General features: G+C 40.1%; 1 protein-coding gene across 2 annotated transcripts in view; it reads right to left on the reverse strand.

The window, feature by feature from the left end:
* piwil2 (piwi-like RNA-mediated gene silencing 2) overlaps positions 1-12,521 on the reverse strand; it is a 37,710-nt gene that overhangs the window by 10,917 nt on the left and 14,272 nt on the right. The window contains exons 5-17 of one of the 2 annotated variants that reach the window (XM_046035406.1): positions 9,678-9,844; positions 8,498-8,570; positions 6,861-6,971; positions 6,545-6,662; positions 5,458-5,582; positions 5,135-5,215; positions 4,934-5,047; positions 3,904-4,092; positions 3,610-3,694; positions 2,912-3,004; positions 2,444-2,584; positions 1,954-2,067; positions 1,484-1,672 (exon numbers count right to left, since the gene is read on the reverse strand). In XM_046035406.1, the coding sequence (XP_045891362.1) occupies positions 1,484-1,672; positions 1,954-2,067; positions 2,444-2,584; positions 2,912-3,004; positions 3,610-3,694; positions 3,904-4,092; positions 4,934-5,047; positions 5,135-5,215; positions 5,458-5,582; positions 6,545-6,662; positions 6,861-6,971; positions 8,498-8,570; positions 9,678-9,844 (1,600 nt within the window). The remainder of the gene's footprint in view (positions 1-1,483; positions 1,673-1,953; positions 2,068-2,443; positions 2,585-2,911; positions 3,005-3,609; positions 3,695-3,903; positions 4,093-4,933; positions 5,048-5,134; positions 5,216-5,457; positions 5,583-6,544; positions 6,663-6,860; positions 6,972-8,497; positions 8,571-9,677; positions 9,845-12,521) is intronic. The other variant, XM_046035407.1, reaches the window with a different exon arrangement.

The raw sequence follows: 12,521 nt of genomic DNA on the forward strand, positions 1-12,521 counted from the left end.
GCCCCTGGTGTATGAATGTGTGAGAATGTTAGTTTCTGTTTGAGCACTTAGGCTCAGTGAATGAATGTGCGTGACTGGTGAATGCAGATTTAGTGTAAAAGCGCTTCGAGTGGTCGAAAAGACTAGAAAGGCGCTATACAAATACGGAGCATTTACATTTAAAATAAAGGGAAAAAAAAAAAAAAAAGAATATCGGTCAATATATATCGGCATGTCTGTTTTAAAATCCGCAAATATCAAAATTGGCATCGGACTTAAAAATCTCATATCGGTGAGGCTCTAAAATTAACAGACGTTAAAAAAGGTGCTGAATTTTGGTTTCAATTACTTTCTGATTAATATTTTCATCCCTTATATAACTGCTATTTAGTCACATGGATTTGCTGTTTGTGAATGCAGAGATGAGAACTTTTTTACAATACAAATCTAAATCACTAATTAATTACAGTTATTACTGCAGGACAAATATTTGTCAAGGTGAGCTGCTCGTGATATTTAATGCGAAATACCAGGGGTTTGACATCTTCAGAGACTCACTCAAGTGACTCCACATTTTGTCACACCGCACACAACTGATAATGTCGACTCTGCCCAGCTGACGCGACACCGGCATACGTCGTGATAGTGATCAGGGGAACCCGCTCTGAAGCGGTGTGTCCAGTGAGTTGTGACCGAGTGGTAACAACAACCTGCTCTGTATGGCGCTGTGAGCTGCACTTAGTTATCAACACGTGTGTGGGTTTTGTGGGGAGATATCTGCATGATTAGAAGTGTTGTCCCTTTGTTTTGGTTTCCAAACTGTCTGAAGGGGATAACGTTACTACCAGCTGATCAGTAACGTAACGCACAGCAGAGTATAATGCAGGTAAATATTATGATTTCTCATTCTCGTAATTATACATGTTTTTTCTGTCAGTGTACACAGAGCTGTGGGAGAGATTCTGAATGAGCAGAAAACCTGCAGAAACACAGAAGCTAGTAAAGACTATGAGTTTAGTAACGGAATTAAAATGAGATTCCACGTGCAGATTTAAAAAGAGGTTACTTAATATTAAATGAGATAAGTTGATCTACAGGAGGAACATATTTTAATTCAGAATGCCCAAAAGCTGCACTGACTTATATTATGTTATATTTTGAACCTGCCACCTGAATTTTATTTCCCCTTCCATAAATTAAAACATTTCTCCACCATAAATTGGTGCAGACAAATTCACCAAAATGCATTAAATTAATGGTTTAATACTCAACATTTTCATATAATTTAGCGTTGAAGATTTCTTTAAAGAATCCTGGGTCTTGTCTCGTGAGCCAAGTGTCTCCTCACACCCTTAATATTTAGTCAATATGCCTTCATGTGGCTCAGAGTAGCTTGTCTTTAAATATGTTGGAATGCACTGAAGTCAACATCAAATAGCAGAAACACGGATGCTCATTAAAAAAGTGTTAACCTACTATTTAATCTGTTTGTTTTATGTCATACCTCACTGGAAATCTGAGTGTGGATACTCTTGACGTAAGTCTCAGTGCGATCGTCCCTCAGCTCCACACTAATGGGTCGATGCAGTCGCATCCCAATGGGCCCGGCCACTTTGTTAAAGGTGGAAACCAGCTCTTCAGCCTGGTCTGCACAGCGGCGAGGGTAGAAGATTGACCAGGTGGTCAATGGGATCTAAGAGTAAGATGGGTCAATTGGTTAAGAAACAAAGTAAATATAGCAGCCATTCCTGAGGCCGAGACAAAATTACACACTGATGCTTAAGGAGGGCAGGTAGAAAGTGTGGCCACCGTCACTGCAGACAGTTTGGGAATTTGAGCTACACAGATGATCAGCACAGCACATCAAAGATGGAAAAAATACCACCCTCTGAAGGTTTTGGTTGTTGTGTTACAGCTAAAACTATATTGATCAAAATGAGGGGGCATCAAAAGAGATTTCTCTTCAACACTCACAGAGCTGATTGAAGCATCCCTGCAAATCTCTCTGGACCAGGATGCATCAGCACCAGTGCCAAAGGATGTGGACTGCAGACTGATGGTTTCAACAGGCAGAGTTCTAGCTTTAAGCTGCAAGACGGGACACAATACACAGCCAAAATAAAAAGGAAGTGTGGTAACAAGGCCACCACAGACAAGGAACACAAAGTATAAAAGCTAGAGCAAAACAATACCAAAGTACATTAGATTTTACTGTCCTACCAACCTGCTTCACCACTGCGCACCTGTCGGACAGTTAACCAGCATTTAAAATATTTTATTCAGATATGGGTGTACTTCATGCTTTTAAACTGTGTTCCTCAGGACCAGACTTTCTTTGAGTCAGTCCCCAGTTCACATTTTAATGGGCTCTGGGACCCTGATTGTTAAACACCGCAATCCTCTTTTTACAGTAGACTTTTTTAATAACAAGAATATATGTACAGTATTAACAGCTGAACCTCACCACCAGGATTTCTGAGCAAATCTCGAGTCCCCATCGGCTGAGCTCCTTCTGACTCTCAGCGTTGGTGCTGATGTTCTTCAGAAGCTGTTTTATTGATTGGGTGTGCTGCTCACTGCTCACATTGATGTGCATGGTCATGTCCTGCAATATGTGAAAGAGTCGGTCTCCACAACTTCCTTCACTACCAATTTTATGTAAATTCTTTTAGGCCTTTATCTCCTGAGATGATGGATATCATTGATCTACACTTTCTAATCTTAGGCACTACTTACACTTTGTATTTAAATTCATGAGTTTGTGTGTCTGCTGCGTTTTTAGAATAGGAGTATTACTTACTTACAATAGATATCATCTTCCACGTTATAAGAACGTCTCGTCTTTACAGCTACTTCATTCAGGTGTTATGCCTAAAGTTTGAAAAGACCAGCCTCTGTGAGGAAGGACATTGTGCTGATCCATGACATTTACCTTCATCGCTCTGAAGTCCTTCCTCATTTTCTCAGGTATTCCTGTCATAAAGGACAACTCCGGCACCAAAAGGATCTCTCCAGTAATGATTTGCTGCAAGAAAGCAATATTATAAAATTATCTACACAGTAAAGTGTGTTATACTCACATTATACACACAATTTCCTAAGCATTTTCATGCTTCTGATGGACTAATGAACCTTAAGTATTAATTTATATAACAAATGTTAATGTACTGATGCCTGTGACAGTTTACATGACAAGCCAAATTTTTAGTTGTACAGCAAATTTGTGATAGTTTTTTAGGTGCGTTCAATGTTCTTGTCTTAAAGATTCTGCAGACTGCAAGACTTATTGCAGCCACAAGGTGGCAGTCTGATTAAAGAATTCAGTTCATGTCAGCTGTGCGGTCTACTACTGTAAAGAGATTTATAGCTGATTGCGTGTCTTGAGAAATTACGTTATAAAAATTAATCCATCTCATATTTTGTTTTTTTACATTCATTAATTGTATTTCTTTTACTACTATTATTATAATCATTTTTTTAATTTCTGTTTTATTATTAAGACTGTTAATAAGGCAGAGGGGAAAACTTCCCCAGTCCTGATGCAAGTCTTGTAATATATACTGCGTTACCAAAATAAAGAATTACAAAAACAAAATCAATAAATAAACTGATCCTGAAGAGAGGTTTTACCTTCCCTCCTGGTTTGGACCTCTCCTTCGGCCGATGCAAGAGCAGAGGTTGGTCCATCTCTTTGATTGTAATCCCGTAGTTCTTGCTGTTAAAATGTGGAAGTGTAAGCAAGTCTTTAAATGAAAGAAAAACACTCGCACCAAAAAAAAAAAAAAACACCAACAGGGAGATAAATTTAAGATTTTCACCACTCTCACCATTTTACTATCACCACTTTCCATGCACGCTTACACAAAAACACCTGCTTTGCTCCCCTGCTCAGATTTGATCAATTCACGGACAGAGCCGTCTCACCTGTAATATTCCACAAAGGTGGTTTTTGTGCCATTCATCAAAGTGAAGGTGTCTTTGGGTGACTTGTCCCACTCAACGGCATCAATGCGGTAGGTGCAGTTGTTGTAGCGGGTGATGACGATGCTGCCGATGAGTTCTTTGGCACACTCGTCTCGGAAGTTCTCTCTGCTCTGTTGGTACAACGTGTTCCTGGCAGACAGCAAGAGCCAAAGGTCAGATCTATTGTTGTGGTTTAATCTACAGACTCAACAAACCTGTTGTATTAGTCTAGTTGCTGCCCTTCAACTTACCTCTTAATACAACCACATTCCCAGAGTGGTGGGTTGTAGTGGTTGGGGGTATTCATAGTTCTGTCTCAGAGGACAGATGCACTAAGAACGTCACAAACTGGTACTGAAATATGTATGACTATATCACAGAATATGGTATTTGTATAGCTCTCTGTGGCTTGGTCATGGCATACTCCATGTATGAGCACTTAAAATTGTATGAGCATGTTATAGCACCCATACAGAAGACACGTAAAAGAAAGAATAAATGAAAGATGCACTCTTGATTTTATTAGTGTCCAAAAGCCCCATCCAAAAATCGACAGATTTCCTCCCAGCTTATTGTTTTTGGAGCACAATTGAGCCCTAGAGCTGAAATGATTCATCGATTAATTTGATTACTAAAAGGCACCGCGATGAATGTATGAAATAATCTGTAGAATACTCTATTACTAAAATCATCGTTAGCTGCAGCCCAATTGGGCCCTATTACAAAATCAGGAAGTGTAAAAAAGAACAAAACGATTACTTCCAAGAGAAAGACAAAAGACAAGAAAAAGCGATTCCTTCCCTGTAGCATTGACAACTGAGTGAGTACTTATGCAAATAAAGTATGTGGTCCCAAATAAGTTACAATGAAAAATGCTCCAGTTTTTACAGAAAATATAGTTTACCAAAACTAAACGCTTGCCTTATCAATCCTAACTTATCTGTGAAGGTGCTCCTGTTTGTATGCTACTGCTGATTCGCTGTGAACTCACATGACATCCAGCACAGAGTCATTCCGCAAGACTTTGTGAGATATATCCACACACAGGAACAGGCCTCCATCTGTGCGCTTGATACTGGTCGAATATCCCGGCCACACTTGCAGCCTATAAAAACAGACAAAAAGGACGACGAATGGACTGGAGTTGCTATGTTAGATCGCATCCGATGTCAAAATACGACACAGTACTAACCGATGTTTTCCAAGTATGACTGCGCTTTCTGGATCGTAATGATTTCGACCCACCAGCTTCAGTCCAATCGTTTTCATCACCCTTGAAAAACAAGAACACTAAGAAAAACATCCTCAAACTTAGCCAAAATTTCTAAACCTGAATTGAATTTTGTTTTTAATTACATAAATACTTTTCATGTTAAATGTTTTACCTGCCGTAGAAGATTATTGCCATCTGTCTCCATACTAACAGACGCGTTTCAATTTGATCATTTATGTGTAATCTAAAAGTAACATGGTTAATCTCTGATGAAACAGTGTAGGCGCCTTTATTAAAAATACCTCCTGAGCACCACATTGTAGAAGGGGATGCATAGGTCTGAGCTGGGTGGCAAAATCTTTGTCATTTGGATTTTGATCTGTATTTCCTCATTATCAGTCCGTCTCAAACTCTTGAGAAGCACCACCTGCAGGTCATAAAAATATAAAAAAAACAAAAAAAAGGAAGATGGAATCAGTGTTAAGTTCAGCAAAGTGACAGATTTGCACTATATCGTTCTGCACAATAAAAATGCAATACATTTAAACTGTCCCCCATCCACTCTACTCCGTTTTAGTTTACAAACGGAGAATTAAAACAAATACGATCTCTGTCCACACCAGCGTTTTAGCCGCGTATCAGAGTTGATCTCCATCTACATGAAAACGACTGAAAAAGCACATCTATTGGCAGTTCAGGTACACTGGGCATGCGCGTGCCGGTGTAAACATGTAGCAGATGGTCTATTCCGTAGTTACAGAAGATTTGGCGAAAGAATAAAGAAATGCAGACAAAGATTTATTTATTTATTTATTTTTTCATGCCCCAATAACGAGCTGGGACTGTTACGAAATGTAACACGGGACTGTGGCGGCGGTAAACAGACTGGGAGTCGTTGCAAAGTAAACATGCGACATGCACAGTAGCCTGACAAGTGTAGGCAGATAGGCCTAAGTGTCATTTGCACGTACAGAATATTTTAATAAAAATACCAACTCAAAAACTGTCAGTAGCATCGTGTTTCTGCTTTGCATGACTTTTAAGACACTAAAGATTTTTAAGACACTCTTCACTAAAACGCCCTCTGGAGTTTCAAAACGCAAAATGGAGTCGGCAGCATCTCCAAACTTCTCCGTTTTCACCGTTTTAGTTTGGACGGGAGGTGCAAACGTAGCAAATGGTCTCCGTTTTAATTCGAAAACGCAGTAGTGTGGATGGGGCCTAAAAACTCCTTTTGTAGGAACTCACTGACATACACAAGTTATTAAAAACTCTCAAAGATTTACCTGTAAGACAACAATGCAGTTGCTTTCCAAGCTAAGCTTCAACCAGAAACGGTCCTTCTACAATAAGACAATTAGCTACACAACTAATAAGGGTGATACTTACATCATTCATTTTCACAGGCAGGTAGAGTATGGAGCCATCAAAAGCTACTACTTCCCCTGTGGTCGGGCGGTGATCTTTCATCATGCCAAAACGCATTCCCATCGATTCAACATTTGGACTGAAAGATGATAATGAAAATACACTTCCAAGATCACGTACAGTGTTTAGTAGCTTAGGAATAGCCTTGTAACACAAAGCATGGAAAGGGTGGCTAAAACTTCACACATTCAATTTTATTTATTTGCACCAGTATTTTTTTGTTGTTGAATGGTTGCTAAATACAAGAAGCACAGATTAAAAATGACATGATACTTACGTGAACGTTACATGGTACTGATAAACTGCTTCATTCTTGCAATGAATCGGGATGTGATTTGAGCCGATCGTTATAGGAGGTCCTTTTGTTCCAGCCTTATTAGTTGGCTCACTGACCAGGAGAAGATACACCCACAAAGATCATTTCAGCACCAAGTCACAGAAACAGTCACCTACTTTGTGTTAATTAATTTTATATTTCTGTAAAGCATAAGCGAATAGTGGTTCTGACACAGTGAGCCGAAGAACTAGCACTAATAAAAGGCTGACTGATCAAATGTATTGTGCCGCCTCGCATCTGTAAAATGTTACATACACCACAAAGACTACAGTCAAAGGCCTGCTGACAGCCAATGTGCACATACTGTTTCGCCCTGTGTACCTGTATATTTATAATCAATAAAATAATGCATCATATGCTCACAATAGAAATAGTCTACTTTATCATGTATGAAGAATAGGAGGATGAGTTAAGCGTCTGATATGTTAGAATTTACATTTCATTTATTTAGCTGATGCTTTTTTTTTTTTTTTCCCTCTCCTTTCCTCATCAAATCAAAAGTGACAGCTATGTGAATACAACCCAAGAGATGCAAGAATCTAGGGCTGGCCCCAATGTCACTGAGCTTCGAAGCTTTGACAGCAATTTACAGCGAGTAATCCAAGCTTCGACGGCTGCTACTGGCGGTTACGTTACGCCAGCTGTAAGTGGGCTGTAATTTCACGAGATACAGCTATGCATTTCATAGATTAAAGCAGAACAGAAGGATGAATGCCCAAAAGGTTCTGGCAATGACATGAGTGAGGGAGAAACCTGACGGGGGAGAATTAATGAACGGCGGTCACTGACTGCTTGTGAGAGAGAGAGAGAGCGCATTGTTTCTTTATTTACCTGTAGGCTATATAATAACAGCACATTATTACAAAAAGGTTGTGTTTAATAACTTCTCTCGCGGCTAGGCTAGTAGACCCAAGTGCAGGACTAAGAGGGAGGAGACTGGAGTTAGATGAAAAGAGGAATATTTATTGGATTGTTGGAAGTGATCAGAAATTGAGCCACGGAAGAGCGAGACTGACTGAAAGACTCGATGCTGCAGAACCAGGTTGGAGGCTGTTGTGCAGAGCAGGTCCAGAACAGATCACAGGAATATATTATACCTGGCGGGGGTCCAGGGAGAGCAGACGGGATGAGCACCGTTTCCGGTAGAGGAAAGTAACAACACGTTATATAAAGTTTGTAACTTATCTTTATCGCCTACTAAATGTTCCTAAACTCCATAACTGCCATTTTTACCACTCAGTTAAAAGTGCTCCCACAGAACTGAGGGCTTCGTTTTGTTTTCCTTTGATGTGAACTGGAACATTAAGTTCACTGCTGTGGACGGAGGTCAATCAATATTCGAATCCCAAAAATGAAAATCGGATGTGTACGCAGGGATCGAATATTTGGGTCCAGCCCTACAAGAATCATGCAACTTCACAAATAACAAATATCCTGAACTGCTTCAAGAGCCACATTTAGAAACAATATGCGTTAACAATAGACTCACAGCCAGTTACAGTAACGGGTAGCTGGGGTACAGCTTGGTGATGTCAAGGCCCTAAGAGGTAAATGCAAAGTAGATAGAGTATGCTTACCGCACTGCCTCCATTTTCAGCTCCATCTTTCCTGGAGCAGCGGGAAGCTCCAGCAACTCTTCAGTGGCGGGCACTGGAAACAAAGGTCCTTCAAATTATTTACATTTTAAAATCTTGTATTTTTTTTTTCAGAAGTCCTTGTCATATTATAAATATGACAATTTATAATAAACTGGGTTTACATATACTGTAAAACTTCAATTAATAGCCGAGTCCCAAATAGCAGACAAGCCCGTTTACTGGCCTGTTGTGGGAACACAGGTCTCAATCAGACGCCCGGTCTGGTTTTTATAAAACGTTTTTTTGATGTATAAAACCTCTTACAGCCCACTGGGTCACAGCTAGTTCTAAGCTGCTTGGATCGTGAATACAAATATAAATGTTTAAACTTTTGTCAGGATAGACATGCAACACATTGTTAGCCAGTTAATTTTGGGGAAACAACAAGCCCCAAAGTCTAATTCACTCAGATTTACCAGCATGGTAAACACGAGTGACGAATAAGTTGACCAAACCTCTGAAGCGCTTGTAAACCCCGAACATGTCCATTCCTCGACTATTTATATTCCTTTAGTCTGTAAGGTCCACCAATCAAAACGGCTTTACATAAAAAATTAATTTATGCTTTGAATACGGTTATGTGAGGTCGATTGCTCACCGTCTGCTAACTTCTGCCACACTTTTCTCTGCTTCCTGCACCGTGTTGTTTGGTACGTTTGTTTTCATTGCCGGCCTTGTTGCTACCTTGCTGCCTGCAAAATAAAAGTGCCTAAGCGGTCTGTCTGAGCTCAATCAAATGAATGATTGGTGATTTGTGTTATTTGATATCAACCCCCCCCCCCCACATTCATACTGGTGGAAACAAACAGTTTGATGGCTTATTTTACATCTTTGCTAAGCAAGAGTTTTGTGCGAAAGGAATTAAAAACCCAAATATAGGCAGGGTTCGTTCAGTGATTTTAGTAAATAAAAGCCTAGGATATTAACTGAAGTTTTACAGTAAGCACCTTTATGTAAAATCATGTACTGCATTAGAAAGGCTGAACAAAAAATGTACACTGCATTGAAACATTTGTCATACATTTATTTGGTTAACATTGCATTCATGAAGGCTAAATATTCACTTGAACGAGGCTGAAGGAAACATTTTATGTTTGGCAAATTGTTAGTCATTCCCTACCTGTACAGGAAGTCTGAGATGGTCGGGCCGCTTGCTGCTCAGAGGCAGGAGAAACAGGCTCGATATGACCCGGAGGAAATGGAGGTAGAGGGTGTCTTCCATGCTCCGGCATCGCTGCTCTTCTAAGTCCCACCATCGTCAGAGGGGCCAAACCACGGCTATGGAAACTGTAACAGGTCAGAGCTGAATGTCAGCTTTCCCAGTACTGATAATGGTTGCAATAGGCGCTGACCCCGAATAGTCGAAGATTCGATGCTTCGATAGAATGAGCCTGATTCAACTATAATCTCACAGCTGAATCGTTGCAAAGGTGTTATGAAACGAGGGTCATACCATTTCGGTTGTATGGGGGTGCTCAACATCTGATTTTACTTTTTTCCCCCCCTCAAATACGTTAATATACAGCCTGTTATGATATTGCTATAAATACACATGTGAAAAGAACTGAGATTTTACAACTAACTTATCCCATATCTGTCTATCCTGAATCAATTATAGTTAAGGCAATCGGGTCGGTGCTTATATTGCACAGGCTACATGCCTTTGAAGACGGATCACGTTTTATTGATTTTATTGCAAATATTTCCAACAACAAACCTATGCTACCCTCAAATGGAAGTTACAAATGTTTCAGTGTTTCCAACAGGATTTTGTGAGACTTTGATGGGTGGACATCGAACCTCTATCTCCGGGGGCATGCCTTAAAGTTAAGTGGATTTATTCACAACGCTGGGTATAGGGATCACACTCACTCATTCTTACAGTCAAAATTATTAAAATTCACAGATCTTGTAAAGCAGGGGTATTCAATTAGATTTCAAAGAGGTCTAGTTAGAGAAAATTTCCTGAAGCAAAGGTCCGGAACATCAAAACGACGAACTTGCGTTATCATTCAGTACTATAACCTATAGTTGTATCAACACATGTTTTTAGTCAACAACGGACTGTCAAATCAAATAATATTTCAGTCAGTTTTCACATCAAACTGGAAGGATAATAAATAATAACTATTCAAATAATAAATTCTAAATTTAAGTAAACTAAAGTGCCTAATTTTTAGAAGAAATGGAATAAAAAGTGTAGCTTGAAGTGATGAAGTGTAGTCTTAACCGATTTTATAATAAACACTCAACACATCATAACAAATGAACAGCTGTAATGCCTCCTCTTCTCTTTCATTTCCCCTTACAAAGCTACCACTTTCCTACTTTCTGTTGTTCAGTGAGAAACGTGAGCTCCAGCTAGCATATTGGAGATCTATGAGATATTCTGGTTTTGAACTGCCCGTGGGAGGAATGTACATGTAAAAATCTGTACATTCTTGATTAAAAGTCATGTGAAATCTCTTTTATCTTTCGTCTCCTCAATTCGGGTGTGTTTCCAAAACGTCTCTGGTGAATCTCGCGGACTCGACTCGCAAGCCTCGGTATGCACAGATTTGATTGGTTGAGCAGCGTCACATGAGACGATTGGAGCACATGCGATTGGTCTGTGAGTGTCCTGGTCCTCTAAACCAGTACAGTAAATGCTAGAAAAGCTGCGCGGGTTAAAATAGAAACGCTCCGTCACGAGGTAGTAAGTCTCAATAATAAATGGGCTGTAGGTCGGCGGTCCGGAGAGGACGGCGGCTGGGTCCGGATCCGGACCGCGGTCCGCCTATTAGTGACCTCTGTTGTAAAGTATCAATCAATCAGCCCAAATACTGTTTAAAGCCAAAATTAATCTATTACCGAGAAATATTCAAATATTATTCAAGGAGAGAGAGGGAGGTTATAATTTAAGAGGGACACACAACTTGGACAGGATACGGACAACCAGGAAGTGTTTTTGCATTTCAAGCTCTGGAGTAAAGCTATGGAACAGTCTTAATGAGGAACTAAAGCAATGTCCAAACATAAATCAGTTTAAAATCAGGTATAAAGATATGGTTTTCAATGGTTACAGGGATGAAGAAGAGGGTGAATAATCACCGAGTGTTTTTGGGACTAGTAATTATCTTCAGTTTCATTGTGTTATTACTTTAGTTTTTTCTGAGCTACTGAAAATTGTAATTTATTCTTTCCTTTTTAATTTAATTGTGATGATTAGAACTGACAACTAATGAAATCCCCAAATTCAGTATCTCCGAAAATTAGAATATTACTTAAGACCAATGCAAAAAAAAAGATTTTTGGAAATGTTGGCCAACTGAAAAGTATGAGCATGTACAGCACTCAATACTTAGTTGGGGCTCCTTTTGCCTGAATTACTGCAGCAATGCGGCGTGGCATGGAGTCCATCAGTCTGTGGTACTGCTCAGGTGTTATGAGAGCCCAGGTTGCTCTGATAGTGGCCTTCAGCTCTTCTGCATTGTTGGGTCTGGCGTATCGCATCTTCCTCTTCACAATACCCCATAGATTTTCTATAGGGTTAAGGTCAGGCGAGTTTGCTGGCCAATTAGCAGGGATACCATGGTCCTTAAACCAGGTACTGGTAGCTTTGGCACTGTGTGCAGGTGCCAAGTCCTGTTGGAAAATGAAATCTGCATCTCCATAAAGTCGGTCAGCAGCAGGAAGCATGAAGTGCTCTAAAACTTCCTGGTAGACGGCTGCGTTGACCTTGGACCTCAGAAAACACAGTGGACCAACACCAGCAGATGACATGGCGCCCCAAACCATCACTGACTGTGGAAACTTTACACTGGACTTCAAGCAACGTGGATTCTGTGCCTCTCCTCTCTTCCTCCAGACTCTGGGACCTTGATTTCCAAAGGAAATGCTAAATTTACTTTCATCAGAGAACATAACTTTGGACCTCTCAGCAGCAGTCCAGTCCTTTTTGTCTTTAGCCCAGGCGAGACGCTTC

The sequence above is a fragment of the Micropterus dolomieu genome, linkage group LG21 (assembly GCF_021292245.1).
Source record: "Micropterus dolomieu isolate WLL.071019.BEF.003 ecotype Adirondacks linkage group LG21, ASM2129224v1, whole genome shotgun sequence".
Taxonomy (NCBI): domain Eukaryota; kingdom Metazoa; phylum Chordata; class Actinopteri; order Centrarchiformes; family Centrarchidae; genus Micropterus; species Micropterus dolomieu.